The sequence below is a fragment of the Lissotriton helveticus genome, chromosome 3_1 (assembly GCF_964261635.1).
Source record: "Lissotriton helveticus chromosome 3_1, aLisHel1.1, whole genome shotgun sequence".
Classification (NCBI taxonomy): Eukaryota; Metazoa; Chordata; class Amphibia; order Caudata; family Salamandridae; genus Lissotriton; species Lissotriton helveticus.
The window spans coordinates 420,358,678-420,377,284 of record NC_136061.1 but is presented as its reverse complement, the minus strand read 5'-3'; the positions used below and the strand labels follow the sequence as shown (position 1 = coordinate 420,377,284).

Sequence of the window (18,607 nt, the reverse complement as noted above, 5' to 3'; positions counted from 1 at the left end):
CTGTTATATGTTTAAAATCAAAACTGGAGTAGCCCCTAAATACTTAAAAAAGTTAGTTCAACTTTACCAACTCTTGAGTCTCCTTTGAATCACCAATCAGATGAGGTTCTCTGTCCCTAAATTTAAACTCTCCCACATGCGCGGCCAGTCCTTTTCCTATTTAGGACTTACCTTGTGGAATTCGCTACCATTCTCACTTCATGAGGAAACTGTTTACGGCCTATTCCGCAAAAGTTTGAAGACTTGGATCTTCAATGCTTAGTTTTTTGACTAGTCTTCTCAGAACTCATATCAGGCCGGCGCCGGGAAACCCCTTGGGGTAGCTGTGCGCCTTACAAATACAATACAAAATACAATGTTTTAACATAAGCATATGGCATAAAGAGAAAATAAATGTTGCCCCGAAATATGGTAGCGTATGCTTGCAGTACAATATTTAAATTTAAAAATAAATTAACCTTGCATATGATTTATAATAGAATATTATTAGTGCTACCTAGCAGGTGGAGGAAAATATTTGTGGAAAAGAAACTATCGGCTTTGAACTACTGTAATCTGAATAAATAGTTTAAACACACAAGGATGACTAAAAAAAGTAAATAAGAAAACAGAATGGACAAAAGAAGCAGTGGCAAAGTATTGGGCACCATTCATGGGACTGAATTGCACTTAATTGTAAGCAGATGTGCATATGTGATCATGCAAAATGCCATCACTCACAGTGCAAGAGAGCCAATGGCTTAAGCAGGCTGACCCAATGACCCATGATGTATGATGTGGTGGGTTGATGGAAACCGTGAATGGCAGCTTAATGGACCCATAAAAGAGAAGTGCTGATCCAGGGTCTTTCAGTGTCTATATATATGTATGTATTGTTTTAGGAAACATGTTGATCACATGACTCTGGTAAAACGAACGAGTTACTTACCTTTGGTAACGATGTATCTAGTAGAGACATAGTCTAGCCCCAGATTCCTTAACTTAGAATATCCCCAGGCGTCAGATTGGATCCGGAAAACTTTCCGCAGCAGCACCTCTGCGAGCCCGGGGGAACGACATCAAGAGGGCAACGGCCAAAAAGGGACACCAGGCAGCCAGGTACCACATAGAGGTGGTGGCACAAGCAGACCGGGTCAGTGACCACGGACACCACATGAAGGAAAGAGCCCACATGCGTCCTCTGTGCAAGACAGAGCAGATTCAGAAGAGAAAGAAAAGAACTAGATAAGTTAATAAGCAACATCCTACCCTTGTCTGGCAGGAACCACGGTCCCCTGCAAGCTAGGTGGGAGAGAACATGGCACGACAGTGGAAACAGTCAGGATCAATGGAAGTGCCCCGGATCACAAGAATCAAGTATTCTAAAGAAATACGCCCCATGAAAGATCACAGTATGCAGGGAATAAGGAAGAAACTGCTGTACGAGAAGTGGTGGGAAAAAGAGGCAGAGATATATAAATGCTAATCTAGTACCTTGGAGGACGAGCCCAATAAGAGCGTGCCCAACTCTGTACTAATAGTACTAAGCATTGCCGCACAACGGTGGAGAAGGTGTGAACCGTAAAAGCAAGGATAGAAGCACTACAGACAAGCGGGACCAAAGGGCACCCGAAGTGCGATAGGGCGATGCTAACAATAGGATCGCAGGAGAAAAGACAGAGAGGGACTCCCCGAAGGATGTCCGTGAGGAATACTCCATAGGAGCATACCAAGGCAAAGGCAGTTGCCTAGTACCAGCATATACCACACATAGGGTAAGTGTCAACCCTTGATCCTCTTGGGCAAAACACACAAAGGACGGAAAAGAAGTTAAAACCAGCCAAACAGCTGAACTTTAACAAATGAGAGAAGGTTTAACAGTCGCAGACATCAACCGGGCAACTTACTATACCTGTGTGTTATATAGGTTGAGGAAAATAATGCAGAGAATCGTGCAAGAGTTATTGCAACCCGGACAAGAGCCGGGAGACTGCCGAACCTGCGTGACGATCAAAAAGGTCCACACCATTGAATGATACATCTCTGAGGGCATCCCGAACAATATCCGGGAAACAACTGCCGTGCAGCCTTGCATGGCGGCGCAAAGCCACAGATAGAGCAAGAGCTCGTCCCACAGAGTCAGTGGCTTCAAGGGAAGAACAGAACGAAAACTGCGCCATTCCCCTGCCATCAAGCAAAAGCCAAACCAACTGTGACAGCGGCTCCTCTGGAACAGAAGGGAGAAGGTTCTCGACCAAGCCCCAAAGGGTCGCGGATGCACGCGGGAACACACACGCAGTATTCAATGCGCACATACTAGCACTGGTAGAGGCAAAAATCTGGCGAGCACACGCATTCAGCCACCAAGACTCCCTAGTGGGAGTGGCTGACTGCAAGTCAAAGGCCGCCTGAACAACGAGTCCTTGAGCCGTAGGGTGACTGGACAGGCAGAGTGGATCACCTGGAGCAGGACGGTGCCTACGAGCAATAGCCCGATCAACAGGGTCACCAGAAAAGGACCTTGCCCATGTGCCATGCAAAATGTCAAATAAAGAGCCGCCAAATGGCAGCAAAGGTTCCACCTCAAGCACCATATGGAGCAGATCCATTAAAGGATCAGAAAGCAGGGGGACCACAGGAGGCTAAAATCCAAGAGTAGCAGCCGCTTTGTTAATAGCACGTGCATACGCAGCACCAGTTTCAGTTGCCATCCGGTTAGGCGATAATAAACTGTCTGTAGGAGACGGTTGGAGACTAAGCTGTCCACTCGACAACAAAAGTGGAGGAGTGGAGACTGACCCGAAGGCCAGGCAACAAAAGGCACTTGCACCATGGGCCCCGACCCGGGGAATCCAGAGAAACATCAACCTCCTGACAAGAAGGAGGCGTAGTTGCCGGCACCGCCGTCGATCGACACAGTGTGGAGGTCGCAGCGGCGTCCGAGGAGTCGGGGGAGCAGCAACCTCGAGGAAACTTGGACGTCGGCACCGGCGTAGATGGACGCCAGGTTGGAGTTGTCTGGATGTCGACGACCTCCAGAGGGGACTAGACCTGGATGCCGTCCTATGTCGATCCCACCACAAAATGTGCACGTTTGGACGAGCCGGGCGTCGGGGCCTGCGCCGTCACCGATGTCAGTGCACGAAGCCGTTCAGGGCTATGCGATGACTGATGGGGTGGGCTGGATGGGCGACTGGGAGGACCTACTGGGCCGTGTCCCGTCGGCGTTATATCGGCTCTGGAACTGGAGTCCATGCACACAGCCGGTACCGAGGAAGAATCAGCCGGCGAGGACCCGAGATGAGTGCCTTCCACCTCTTTGGGACCCGAAGGCACTCCAGGGAGAGGGGGTGACCTAAAGTAAGACTGGAGTGCAATAGAATAAGCCTCCATTTGGGCACGCTTTGCTCCAACCCCCGGAAAGGTAGGGTATGGAAGAAGCGACTGCCGGACACCCTCTTCTGGCACAGAGCGAGAGGAGCAGGCGCCAACAGTACACGTATGGGAGGAAGACCTCCATGCTTGCGCCTACCTGCCTTCGAATGCCGTTCATGAGAATGACCTCTGGAACAAGCCTGATCCTGAGGGGGAGCGCGATGACGCAAAGGTGCTGGACCGGACAGCCGTGCGGCCAGCAGTTTCATATGACGCTCTCTCAGGGACTTGGGCTTCAACCTCTGACAGGCGTCGCACTCTTTCGAGTTGTGGTGCACGCCGAGGCACCACATACAGATGAGGTTAGTGACAGACATCTGATGCGCACAGGCTTCACACGCCTTAAAGCCTTAAGGCATTGCACACTGTTCCGGCGACACCGAAGGTGTCGAGAAGGCCTAAAAAACAGGTCAAGGAACTGCTGGTTTTCCAGGATCCGCACTGGGGCGCAGAAAAGGAGAACACTGATGTCAGTGCGCCGAGAGGGGTATATATGGCTCCACTGACGTCATATCCATGGATGACGTCCGGGCGGAGTTGTGCGGAGCCGCCCCCTCCCCCCCGGCACGCAGAGGTGCTGCTGCGGAAAGATTCCAGATCCAGTCTGACGCCTGGGAATATTATAAGTTAAGGAATCTGCGGCTAGACATCTCTATCAGATAGGTAAAGCTACCACTAGGCTAGACCTAAAAAGAATATGACCCCTTAGTTTTCTTCATCATTCCTATTTCTTTGTTTACACAGTTCTGGCTCAGCAGATGTTGCAAATTAAATGGTGAAAGTCATAAAAAGTTGTGGGAGCTATAGGCTGGGGGCACGTGGTAAGTGAACAAGCTGGGAGGGAATTCCATTTATTGCTTCTTTAGATTTCAATACTTTTTACTAAGTAAAAACAAACACGAGCTTCCTTGCAATAATATAGTCTTAAAACCCCATAAATCGCTGTCACTCTTCGGGTAGCACATACAAAAAAAACTAGTTTTACTGGAAACAGACACTTGCAGAACATAAATGCAATGAATGGATTATAGATGACAGGAAGGGAACCCAAAGAAGGAGTTCAATAAATGAAAACACCATTTCAAAGTAAAACACAAATATATGGTTCCTCTCTTCCTCAATGTGTGCAATCAAGCCACGTTCCAGCTTGATAACATTGATGGCTTCCTACTCCACCGAAGACACTGGGCAATCAGCCAGAGAGGGATCCTTCAATCTCTCCAGAAAGAAATTAGCTGTCTCTGGATTTCTGAAGAGATGTGAAGTCCATGGAGTGGCAGAAACTCCCTTTGCCAATGGGCACTTAAGTTTCTCTGCAAGCTTTTGCCATCTCTCCTGGGTAAGAGCGCTCATTTAAGGGAATAGGAGAATTCTGTTGTGGTCCTAATGGAGCTTTTCTTTCAAGGATACAGTCCCCCTTCACGCTACTCTGATCCAGCCAATACCACCATCATTGTGCCACTAGAATGGATCTAGAAGGGAGATGATCAGCACTTTTCACAGAGGAAGGCAGGGAGGAGTCAACATATTTGGGAGGGGTCAGGTGGGCTATCAAAGGACTGCAGAACTACTGTAACACCCACATCTGGCACGCCACACCAGGAATCTGAGCAGCCAAATAGTGGTCGCTCTCCTAGCATTGTTTAAGACCTCATACATAAGTTGCAAGAACGTTTTGATGGATCATGGCCAAAATGTCGCCACTTCCTAAAGTCCAGAGAACACAGTTGCCAAGCCTCTGTCCACTTGTCACACATGTGAAGGCATCTTACTATCTGCTCCCATCATCCGACCCTCCAATTTTTACTTCCTCAACTCAAAAACCACGATAGATTAGTCGACCCGCTTATGTTTCTTCATGATGGTTTTACAATGCTCCAATTATTTCTCTATGTCCCTTTAGGAGCTTGCTCATGGCATCTCCTTGGTGTCATTCACATCCGTTCCTTTTTTCCATCCCATATATTGTATAAAGAAGTCATGTTTGACTCTTTTGGATTGCTTCTCTTCCATAGTCCTTGATATTTAGCCTGAAGCTATTTTTTAGCAGCTTTATCACAGGACGGCCACTTCAAACATGTGGATCCACTTCCCCTGGCAGCACATCCCATTCAGCCAGCATGCTTGGCTCCTGACGTAGAAGCGCATCATTGTTAATCCTGCTTTCTCCTTACCACACCAGAGTGGTAAGGAGAAAGCAGTTATATTAGGCTAACAGAGCATAAATATAGGAATGTACAAATCTACAAGCAAAAAGTTGTTAAACTACACTGACATGATGATTATTTCGATGCAAAGCAGTTCAGAATAATATCTTTATTAGTGCTTGCCTCATGTACCATGAAGTTGGCAGTTTATCTGCTGTAGGCATCATATCATACCATATCATATATCATACCATTTCATATCAAGTATATACATATTTTTTTCAGTATTTGACACCGGGGTGATAATTTATCTACACCAAGTTCAAATGAGGTTTTTTAATTTGCATTCAGTTAGATGTACGAGTTGGTGTTGATTTGGTGGAAGATCTTACTCATATCCTTATATGTGGTGGTAACGTAACTGCATTTATTATTTATTTCTATTTAAAAGCTTGTCTAAGCAAGTAAACAAAAACATTAAACAAATGAAACAGATTTATTACCACAAGAACTGCCAGAAAACGTTCTTGACTGAGACAAATTGTGATGTGTCCTTTGTAAACTGCTGCAATGTGTATGTGGTCATGACAAATCTTCATATAGAAAAAAGTCGTAGCACAAATGTGCTATCTACTAGCACCACATATCAGCAGATTTGTTATTTCCTTCACAGCCAGATTAAGAATCTTTGCTCTAATAATAAGTTTAGGTAATAGTCACTACATTGCAGCTTACAACTTCTGAGGCTGAATCCCCCTATTAGACAAAAGCAGGGCCTTACCTCTTTCTTGAAATTCAAGAAGTAGTTTGTCTGGTCAATTAGGAAAATCTCCACAGCAGATCTCCTCAAGTTGTACCTACGCAAATGAATCTCACGGATTTGTGAAAGAGGCCATTTAAAATCATAACCCACTCCTAAGAAAAAGAATACTTATTGTGAATAAAATTATTAGGCACACACAGTTCTACCTTACACAGATAGTCTAGTATTGTAGTACAGAGAAGTACTACTGAATAAAACCAAACACAAGTATGGGCAAAGGGCACTAAGAAAAGTCAGCCAAGGGTTGAAAAATAAGTGAATCATATATCCTCTTTTGTGTATAAAGTAAAAAGGTGCTTTATTGAGGAAGAAAGCTTGAAACTGGACCAGTGGAGGCATATGCATTAACCACTCTAAATGTTGAAAAGTGATAGAGTTTCAAGTTACAAATTACATTATTATACTCCCATTAATCCCCCAAATAAACTCCTCCATAGAGAATCATTTCCCTTATTGTAGCAGCTCTCTTCCTGTTGAGGTTTCATCTAGAGAGGTATAAGAAACTAGTTATCAGAAGAAAATTGGTTTGTATCTCAAAACTAATCTAGATTCACATGCTGTCCACTAATCTGCAGTTTGTCAGTTGGGTCTAGAATCGTTCCTCAAGTAAATACAATTGTTATTGACTTCCGAGGAGCCAGTATGATTCGCTAGGATGTTGAGCATAAGCTCAGAATGTTCCAGTACAGTGACACAATCCTTAGATTATTTTTTTATTTATATACCATGTGCGTGCAAATAAGGGTTTATGTTTCACAGTACACTCTTCTCAATTTTTTAATATCTTATGGACCGCACTAATTCCCTTTTCAAGAGATGGTGGCAAGTTTATGTGAGACTAGAAGAGGTTGAAGCTGAAGAACTATTTCTGGACAGAAGTAACAAGTTTCTTTTGCACCGTAAACCTATTCTAAATTCAAATGGAGTGTAAAGATTATTTACCAGTATTATCCCTTTGTGGAGTTAGGAGTGAAGTGAGAGCACAGCTGAACAGATGTTTTACAACAACGTGCTCCACCTAGTTTCTCTTTGAAGCTGGACATTTACTACTGTCCTTTTTATTTGAATTTGGAAAGCTTTTATTACACACAACACCATCTTTAGTTCCAAGATATTTATGTGTTTTATTGCATCAGATGGTGTCCAGTGACCTCCGACTTTCAGTTTGCTCAGATGTGTATCACAAGCTGTTTTGATGCATCTATTATAACTGTCACTGGCTGTGTGAACATTCTGCTGTTTGTCATGTTGCTTATGTCCGCCACCTTAATTCGTTTTGTACTTTGCAAGTGACAACCAGCAGATCTATCCACTTCTCCAGTGTCAGTGACCAATGATTTGATAATCATTCTTATACTGGTCTTACGTAGAGCCATGCAGGTGGTATCAGATGGATAACATTTTCATCACAGTTCTCGCTGCCAGAGACAAAGAACATTGGTAGATGCAAACATGCTCTTGAAATGGCATCACTCTCTTTTAATTTGATAGAGCTATTGTGATCTGAGCGTTTCATTCAACTCCAAAAAGGTTTTCTTTTGGGATGGGGTTGGGGAGGACTTTCTCATACTGACTGTGAATCCCAATTCAGCAAGTAGCTGTTTATGCAGGTTTGTCATTTTTGGATCAAGACCCCCTTTACCAACCAGTCAGCCACAATATAATTTGATGATCTGTCATCTGGAATGCGGAGCGACCACTGGAGGACATTTTGCAAATATTAGGTGAAGACATACATCTGAAAGAGAATACTTAGAATTAATAAAGTATATGTATTTGATTTCTAATGTTGTTATAAGATGTGTTCTGATTCTAGCAAGAGAATGGTATCTTTAAATGTAGTCATGTGGAACCAAAGTTCATGACTGACTTTAGTTTAAGGTCTTGCTTTGGTATGAGAAAGTATATGGAGTAAAGTCCCTGGTTCAATTCCTTATATTACAACTTTGCTATTGCTCTCTTGAGGACTAGTTCTTGAACCTCCTCCTGTAGTCAAGGAATGTGTTCCTTTTCATAATTTAGTAGTTTCGATTTTATCCTTGGCGGTTTGTGTAGCAGTTCATTGAGGCACTCTTTTTCCAACTCATGACACAGGATATCATCATCCCCATTCAAGATACTGTGATCATTTAAGTGCTCATGATGTGGGATGGGTGCACTTTGTTTATTTATATCCTTGCTTCTCTGTTTCCTTTCATCTTTCTGTCATCATTCGAGGTTTTTTCTAAATGAGATTTTCGACAGTCAAAAATTTTACTATGCAGGCCCTTCAACATCCATGACTCTGAAAAGTTACATTACTGCGATGTCCTAAGGGTCTCAAGTGTTTCCACAATATAGGATATTGTACCCTAAGCATCAGAGCCCTGAAATTGTTACTCCTGTGCCTCTCCAGTGCGCTCTGACCCATCCTAGTCCTTGCCTACAGAGACCCCAACTCAGACTATTATCTGTATAATAGTTTGGTACACCCAGTGTTGTTTCCCTCTGTTCTTTGTGCTTCAATAAAGAGCTAGCAGCACAGCCTTCATGGGTCAGGTAAAAGTTAAAACCTGTATGTTTTTTTTATTACTAACACATTTTCAATGAGACTTTAAGCAAAATGTAAAGGGAGTATTCCACATCATTTAGCCTTTAAAAATAAAGCCAAAGGATGTAATTCAGAATTAACTCTCCTCCCCTACAAGACATGCTTTCTTGAGCATGTCTCTCTCTCCGAGAGTTGAAGAACCCACAACAAACTTTATGCCCAAAGGTACTGTCCAATTACTTCCTGTACTTCTCTGTTTGGATAATTCTCTTTCTTGTAGTGGATGCATATCTTCAACATCCAATTTGTATGTTGTCCCACCTCTCCCTTTCTCACTAACAAACTCACCAGTGGAAATTTGAATCTGGCAGGTACATACCAGTCTACTGTTGGATTACACTCTATGTCCTAGTGAGTCATACTAACTTGTCCTATGGTTGATGCCCAAAAATAAAAACATTTACTTGGAAAATTATTCCAGAGTCAAGCACTAGCTATGTTCAGAGCAATTTTTAGTTTTTCACTTCTATCTGATCTAGCTTGCACTTCTGAAACACTAACCTGTAAGATGGTATTGCTAAGACATACTTGTCCCGGTCATGGAAAGTGTGTGTGCATCCCACCTAAACTTCCTCACCTTCCTCTTTCTCAATGCTCCCATCATGGAAGCAGAGGTGTTGAGTTGTGAGCTCAAGTCTGCCGGAAATGACATCCATGATTGTAATGAGCTCACATTCTTCAGACAGAACCAGTTTTTCCTTCTGATTCTGCTCCTCATTCTCATTCCTGCATCAAAAAAAGGATAACATGTGCGTAATAATGTACGTACTTCATATTACCAAAGTCACAATACTGATTTGTATGGAACAGCACGTTCATCACAGTATTTAGCTAAATCTTACTTGGACCTGTAAGACTTCAAGACACTAAGCAGAACTAACCAAGATGGAAAATGTAGCATAAAAGCTAAGTGAATAAATCTGAATGACTTCTGAATTCCTGATGATGGCCTATGTTGTGATTAATCACAGACAGAAAGATTCACATGCAAACCTCAAGAACCTAAATAGATTTTTCTCCAGTAAGGCTTATACAAAATGATGGACTTTCTAATAGTCATTTCAGACAACTAAATGTAGCATTATAGTTGGTGGTGTGTACGTTTTTAAAATCAGAAATAGTACTTGTCAATTAGGAGATGTTCCTAGGGCAGTTAAACATTTTAGCATAGAGAGCAAGTGTAAAGTCTAGAAAACAGAACAGGTAGGTCTTGAGAACTGAGTCCCAACATATGATGAAAAAGAATACTAGTGATGAGGCAAACCCATACAGACAGACGACAGACAAAAACATACATACACAGAAAGCTAAGCAAGTAAGGACTAGAATGTGAGAGACCAGGAGTTGCACAGAGAAAGAGACAAAGTTCAGGGGAAATTAATTTAAAAAAAGCTGATGTAACTAAAGCACAACTCATCTCAAATGTAGGATCCTAAAAAAGATACTGCCTCATATATGAGCCGAACGGGGTTTGGTGTTGTAGATAATATTGAATCCTATAAACTGTCTCTTTATCCCCTAGTCGAATACCACTTATCTGTGGCCATGTGAAAATGAGGCTCAATTGAGAGATTATATAACACTGTGGTGAGGATGAAGCATAGTAAAGGAGACTTTGCTGCATCTGGTGGGTGCTTGGGTGTCCATATAGAACTGACCCATTTCAGTGCTTTTCTGACTTACATTACAATGTCAAAAGGGGGCTGCTCTTTAACATATAAAAGTGTACCTCTTTGTCAGATTGTCTTGAAATAAGATTGAGCTATTCAGTTTTGGGTGGTTCTTTAAGTGGTCCAAGAGGAATTGTGCTGCTTTGGATCTATTTGGGTGGACTTATCCATGAAAGCTTTTTTGGACTAAGGTTTGGAATAGACTTTTTTATGGTATTCAGTGCAGGATTTTCAGAGTTGGGCTGTCTCCTCCCTAGCCTTGCAATTCATTTTCCTTTTGTGTGTTTTAGGATCTATGCTACTTGTGCTAAAAGACAAAACAAAATGTTGTATGGCTCCCTTAACTACAGTACACGTACGTGTTTGTGCTGGGTGTCAGGTCCTCTTCTGACAGCTCAAGTGCATCATCTTCCAGGTCACTCACTTTCACCTGCTTTACAACTTCGAAAAGAAGCGATCCGCTGGAAGGCTGCGACTGTTGTACTCCTGCAGTAGAAGAAGGTTGGGCCAGCTCAAGGACAGTAAAAACAATCAGCAAGACATCGGAGGGTTAACATGGAAATAGCAGTGTTGTCTCCAGAGTTAGAGGCCATGAAGTAACCAATAATATCATCATTTACCGTAGTTTATTAAAATATTTTATATGTTAATTGTTTTCAAGTTTACTGATTGTAATCACAATAAATGGCTGGATAAAGTTTTATTTATTAGAAAGAGCACTTTATGCTTTGATTTTTGGCACACTAAAATGTAGAATTACCCATTAGCCTACCACAAACCTTCTGAGTAACTTATCATATCCCTGCAGATAGTCAAGAAAAAAGCTCAACAATGTCTAATTGATGTATTAGAGAGCAAGTGTTGCTTTGTGGATATGTCTTTCAAATAAAGAAATGTTGACAATGGGATTGGAGAATTTAGGGTCAATGTGTTGGTGGATGAGGGTCTGTTGCCAGACCACAGGGTTGATCCAATGAGAGAAAGGCTTCTAAATTAAGGCTAGTAATTAACTGCTGAGTCTGTAAAGTTTGATCCCTCCATTTTTTAAATATCTATCACGTAGACGTGGGACAGGCAAAACCTTGCTGTCTCAAACAACATCTAAATCATGGAACATTTGAACTTTCTTATTACGCATGAGATCATGATGGAATACGCCCTATTAGTACGTGTAACATCATAAAGCTCCTGGAAATATAGCTGGTATCGACATTAAACAGATAAAGCCCAAGAAGCAAAAAAATAGAGCAAAAGATGGTGGGTAATAATTATGGCTAGTTAGAGAGATATAAAATGACCTTGTTACTTTGGAAAATCCTATATATGCCAGTTTTAATAATAAGTGTTAAAATTCCTGACGAGGCATTAAAATGTACATTTTGTAAATGGTGAGCAATCTCAAAATTGACAATTTAGCTATTATCCAAAATTCCCAGTGACTTTAAACAACCAATTCGTGCACTTACATTCAGTTGTGAAAATGCTGGAATAAGTGTGAAAAATAGGGTGAGAAAGTACCCTAACCTTAACTATATTTTCGGGAGGTGTTGGTGAAAGAATGTTTTCACATGGCATAATACTCATCAAGTAGATAATAAAAGAAAAAGATACGATTCACTGGCACTTTAACCCCAACCTTAAACCATTGGATATTCTAGAGCCACTAGTTCAGGATAAGGCATGTGAAAGAACATTCATGTCCTTTGAAGATTCTCATGCACCATGAAAGGGATTTTGGGGAACCCCTAAAAATAAGTAGAAAGAGAAGATATTAACATATGACTAGCCGAACGAATGACTAGCAAGTACCAGGCTCACCACTGAAACATGGAGAAATCTGCATCTCTAATCCTGGAAAGGTCAACTAAGCCTTCCAAGGTCAGTAAATATTTACAGTGCTCCAAAACTTGCTATTTTTACCACCAATAAAGGTATCACGCAATGTCCATCTTGGAGCAAAGCATGCAAAACAGAAAAACCACAGACTGGGTACCATCAGTCAATTTTGTTATGCTGCAAATTAACATGTTACCTCCCTTCGGTAATGTTCTTTCTGGTGGAAACTTTATCTAGCCACATATTCTTCACTTTTGGAATTTTCTCCAGCCATCAGACTGGATCCACAAGCATTTCAGCAGTGCCTCTGCAAGCAGGTCGGTGGCGCACTACGGCTCCACACAAATGGCGTTCTGATCCAGAAAGGATGTGTGGAGCATATATAGGCGCCATGCCTCCAGCATGCTGACGTCAGCTGCTTTGGGGAGTGTCTGCGCCCCCTGACGTAGAGTTCCAAAATCATATTGGTGTGAACAGTGTGAAGATTCCTAGATATGGTATCTTATCAATGGACAGACTGCATTCACAGAACAGAGAGGATGGGAGGGTCAGTGAGGAATCTGCAGTTAGACTGAGTATCTTGAAATGAAATGCCAGCATTTGTAAAGTGCACAGCTACCTCCGGAGAGGTGTACCGGTGCTGGGAGCCGTTGGGAAGATTAAGCAAGCTATTGCCCAGAGTCACATGGTGCTGGGCTAACCAGCCGCCGGGGATCGAACCGTGAACCCTGTGGTCCGGAGTCAGGACCCTGGCTGCTGTGCCACACCTCTTCCACAATCTTCTGAAGAGACTTCTAGCTGCAGATTCCTCACCTTCTGAATAGATCCCAAAGCAGCACCTATTTGGAAGTGGGTCTGTGAATGGACTCAAACCAGAAATTCCTGCAGGACCAAGCAGGCAAAATGCCCCCTTCAGTAAATCTGACATTCTAGACAATAGAACATCGTGAACTTCAGGATAGATGCCCACACAGCTGCCTGGCAAAACATCCAAGACAGGTATTCCAAATGCCAACGCAGTGGCAGCAGCTTTAGCCCTTGTAGAATGAGCACACAGTCCTTCTGGAGTCTTCTTTTTGGCCAATGTGTAGCACATCTTAATGCAGAGTAAAATTCAGCAGCAGATGGTTCTGTTCTACACAGCCTTCCCTTCTTTCGCTCCAGAAAGACCCCACAAAGAGCTGATCATCCAACCAGTGTTCTATGGTGTGATCTTTGTAAAAGCTCAGCGCTCTCTTGGGGTCCAAGCAATTGAGTCTTTACTACTCCTTTGAGTGATAAGGCAGAGCATAAAACCCCAGCAAGTTGATGGACTGACCACCGTGGAACGGTGTCACAACTGGCAAGAAAGATGCCCGCGTCAGCAAAACAGGCTAACCTGAGAAGAAGGTGCAGTACGGCAGGTTGACACAGAGAGCTTGATGCTCATTCACATGCTACACCAATGTAATGGCGAGGAGAAATTCTGTTTTGAGGGTGTGAAGCCACAAGAGGCAGCTGAGAAACAGCTCAAAGGGAATGCACATTAGAAATGTAAGAACCAAGTTAAGGTTTCACTGTGGCATGACAAAGGGGAGAGAAAGGAACAAATGCTGTAACCCTTTAAAAAATAAGAAATGACACCTGGAGACTTATAACATTGAGGCAACAGCAAAAAAAAACAGCCCTTTAACTGTGCCCAGAGAAAAGCCTTGCGGGACTAGGATGTAAAAAAGTAACGAAACAACAGATAACTTTGCCTGGAGGAAGACTATCTGTCGACGGCTGCACCAAGCCACAAATTTGTCACAACAGCAATAGTGTAAAGTTTTGATCAAGGGGCGTCTGGCTGACGGACTTTCTGTTTTGAGTGAATTCTGGGTCGTCGGATGGACAATGGCATATTGCAAGCTGATGTGGCCAGGACAGTCTGAAACAGAGTACCAGTAAGTTAAAAGAAAAGAGGGATTCAGTGGACGTTTGCTCTGACTGAAGCCCTTCCATAAAAACTTTAGTCTGGTCCTCCACGGTCAAGGATTTTGGCTGCTCTGCGCATAACCATGGCGTAAGAAGCACTTTCCTCTGTGCCAGCCTGGAGTGTGAGAGGATGCCCATCTCAGGGGCAGTATCAAGGCCCCTGGCCTCCTGTAGATCGTCATAACAATTCTCCTCATAATATGGTTGGCATAACTTGTCACTCAATCACAGTCATTGTCCAAATCTGTGCCGAATAAGGAACGGAAGGGAAAGTGTGCGTGTGTTGCTGTGGAGCCAGATCAAGTGGAGGAAGCGGGGCTTCAATAACGGCAAAGCATCCCCTCGGTTGAGGTCGGACCAGCGCTGACTCGGTGTCAGAAAGGACAATTGGAGCCTCATCTTCTGCCATACATGGAGTCAGCATCAGCGCTGAAGTGCCTGGAACCAGTGTGGACGTGGTGTTGGAGGCGGAGTTGAGATAAGAGATGGAGGCAGTCCGTAAAGGGCATGGAGGATCCAGCTAGCACCAAGGATGAACCTTCTGGTGATAGTCCAGGTAGAAGAATCTCTCGGCTTTGCGGGGCCCACAAGCGTGCCACAGGGAGTCAGCAAGGATCCAAGGAGTCAGAGCATGGCCTCATGAAACTCTTCAATCTGTATAGGAGAGGTGGATGGCACCAGAAGCGCAGGTTGAGCTGGAACATGCTGCTTTATATAATAAACATCATTCATTTTGCCATGCCGAAGCCCCAGTCAGGCCGCTATTGTTGGTTCTTCGTGATAGCTCTGTCGCCGAACAAACAATAACAAACAATAACATTTTGCACAGTGAACTTAGCCAGTGTACAAAATGTTCAAGGTATTATGATAACGTGCTTACAAAGTGGAAATGTAAGCAAAGCTATTTCAGAGAATATTATCCTGCATGCAAGCAAATGCAAGTCAAATGCGACCACATGACAGGTGCAGAAGAAGGAGTTCTTATGACTGCAGCGCCATTATTGTGCATTTCACAGTATTAATCTTTGTTCTAGGTGTTTTGATTCTATGGGTAAGTATTGCAGTACGTGGTGCTACACTGTCCTGTTTCACTGCTATGTGAGGCAGATATTTAGGGGGTTCAATACCAGTATAGTGCGAACTGTACTTGAGCATATAAATATTAAAGTTCAGTAACTTCAACTCCTCCTTGATAATATGGTAGGGTAAAAAGCTCTCACTTCACTCTAGGCAATTTTCCAACTCATACTAGTGTAACCATAAAGGATCTTGCAGATTTGAAAAAAAGTTGTTAACAGAGTCCTCACACCATTTCAGGGGGCACTCAACTGGACATGATTTAGTGGGTGGGTGAGGAGGAAAATTAGGGATTTTCTCCAGTTGATTAGCAGCCAGGAATGCCATCTCTTTCCTACGTATTCTCTAATAATCGGAGAAAGATTTTCTTCGGGTGTCTAATATACAATACCATGTCATCTGCATATACTGCGAGCTTACAGTCAGTAAAAACCTAGTGCAGATTCCGAATCTATCCAGCATAATATGCATGTGATTGGTTGGAGTTCCAGAGTAAAAAGAAAAGAAGGCAATTTGTTCTGATATGTAACAATTCACCCGAATACAGGCACTAGGGCAGGCATACAACAGTCTAATCCCTGGCTACTTGAAAACATTTTCCCTGGGGTCACAAAATGTGGTCAATGATGTGCCTGAGGGCCGCACTGATGCCAGCAGGCAGGTGGTTGGGCGATAGGTTGGGAGGGGGATTGGGCGTAGGATAGGTGTAGGCGAGGTGAAGGATATACATCTAGTGTTTGAATTGAACAATGTGAAACTTCAAAACCTGGGATGACTCTAGGCTTCCCCACTTTTCCAAATTGTGTGATCTAAGCAATGTATTTAATTTCATGTTCTCTTCTTTTTCTTCATTGTCACTTATAAGAGGACCTTGGAATATATGATTTCAGGGTGAGCGCTGTGCAAAACCTGCTCCTGTGTTTGATTTAATACACTATAATGTTGTTCATGTATAATAGGAACCCAGGCTACCAATAAAGTGTACATAACAAGTGACTTACATTTTTAGTTCACTTTTGGCATTGTTGTCAGACGTCGGGGGATAAATTGTTATTCATGTTTGAAAACTATCACTTTTAAATTAATACTTCTCAGTACACTGATATAATCAATTGTACTAAGGTGAAACGTTCTGCATGTATAACTAATTACACATTTTGAATTTTGAAGAGACTCACAATTTTACACTTTTGCTGCAAGATGTCTTTAAAAATGTAGGTGTTTCTAAAGTTCAGAGCAGGACTCCCTAGTTACTTCCTTTAACACCAATTAATCTTGAAATAAATGACTGCCTGTCAATTTAATATATTTTTATTGTTAGTGCTAAATTGAGTAAACAGAAGCCTAGTGCTCCTGTTTACCAGGGGACTGCATGTAAATGTCACAGGAGCCACATGCCCCACTCGGGCCGTACTTTGAGTATTCATGGTCTACCACAACTTAAAAAGGAATTAGGCATGCCCATTGCTATAACTTTGCCAAGCAACAGTTTGTTTGCTATTGGTCTGTAATTACGAGGATCCTGAGGCTGCAAGTTGTCCTGGGAAACCTCCCGTTGATAAGGAGTTGTTGATCATTGTTTTGTTGTTGATAGGAAGCTGTTCTTGATGGTGAATAGGAACATATAATGTACTGGTTAACAAAATGAATATTCTGCTGTAGCAATAAATATAGAAGACAAGATGATGTACAAAACATCTTAATAGACTGAAATCTGAAACTTAGCAAACAGACAATCACTATTTTGCATTAGTGTCCACGATGAGATCCTCAGAGCAGAAAATTGTGTACAATTAAGATAGAAGCAAATATCTTGATGGATTTAAGAACTGGAACCTGAAGCTCTATTATTATTACCCAACCTGGTCACAGACCATCCTCTGTAACACTTACCCAAATTGTCCCTCAATGCACTGGCAGCTGCATGAGAGTCAAAGTGATAATTCTGCACCAGCTTCAGCCTCATGCGTGAGTAGTTCTCAACGTTGGAAAGTTTCCATCGAACTGAAGTCTTTTTCCTGAAAGAGGCAATACGTGAATGCATGCTTGTATAATCATTTGAAAATAGTTCAAACGATATGCCATACGTGCAGACTGTGCGGACAAGCAGATTTTTACACTGTGGTAACTCCACTTGATGCAACACACCACTAAAGAGCGCTCACCTTACTGTTGTTACTCTGAGAAAGGGAAACATGGCAAATGAGAGGGTATTGGAATTCCTGGTACTATGACTTAAAGACATCAGAAGGCCCCCACAAACACTTGCTCTGCACCCTCATCAATCCTGGAGGTTCAAGCATTCAAATGATACATGAGAAGATCCACTAAACTGCAGCCAATAAAAGGAACCAAAGGCACCAATGGCCATCTTATCAAAAACATATCTCTGTGAAAGGGTACCACACATCCATACCGGTCACTCACTGATACACAACAAATTGTCAGCTGTGTACTTCATTTTAACAGGATTGCACTTGCCAAAAAAGGTGGAATCTAATAGAACCAATTTCCTATAGGAACTGCAGCAGCCCTGTTGACCGATAAACCTATTAAACAACCCGGTCTTGCATGCAAGAACAGTAGCTGTTTGTGAAGGTTATACTCTGTGCCTGCTTAACTCGGCTAAATTCCGCAGAGAGATTGGTGCACATTAGTAAGCTGAAAGCAGACCTGCAAATGTTAAGGACTGTGCAAGGATACTGCAAGATAAAAAGAGAAGGACCTCTGCAAAATGATACAGGGAACGTAAACCTTAAGAACAAAGTAAAGAGATTCAGGAGATGTAGTTTTGGGAAGGAGTGCAATTAGGGCCTGTCAGGTGGATCACATAAATAATTATGCATCCTAAATGCACTAATTTGAACATCAATAATACATACAGATTTAGAGGGAAATCCCTCTAAATTTGAAGCCACAGATGTTTCTATGATCTTGTATATGACAATTAATTTACCTGTTTTTCAGTTCAGTGACTTGACATTAGGTTAAACAGCGGGAGCATGGCTTCTTCTTTGCAGAAACTCTAAACACTATAAGGTTGGCCACAAAATTAAGTTACGTTTTAGAGAATGGCAATACACAGATACAAACT

General features: G+C 42.6%; 1 protein-coding gene across 2 annotated transcripts in view; it reads right to left on the bottom strand.

Moving 5' to 3' along the window:
* NBEAL1 (neurobeachin like 1) overlaps positions 1–18,607 on the bottom strand; it is a 1,045,477-nt gene that overhangs the window by 275,655 nt on the left and 751,215 nt on the right. For both annotated transcript variants that reach the window (XM_078680248.1, XM_078680249.1), the window contains 4 exons: positions 17,407–17,531; positions 11,004–11,130; positions 9,552–9,700; positions 6,343–6,476 (listed from right to left, as the gene is read on the bottom strand). In XM_078680248.1, the coding sequence (XP_078536374.1) occupies positions 6,343–6,476; positions 9,552–9,700; positions 11,004–11,130; positions 17,407–17,531 (535 nt within the window). The remainder of the gene's footprint in view (positions 1–6,342; positions 6,477–9,551; positions 9,701–11,003; positions 11,131–17,406; positions 17,532–18,607) is intronic.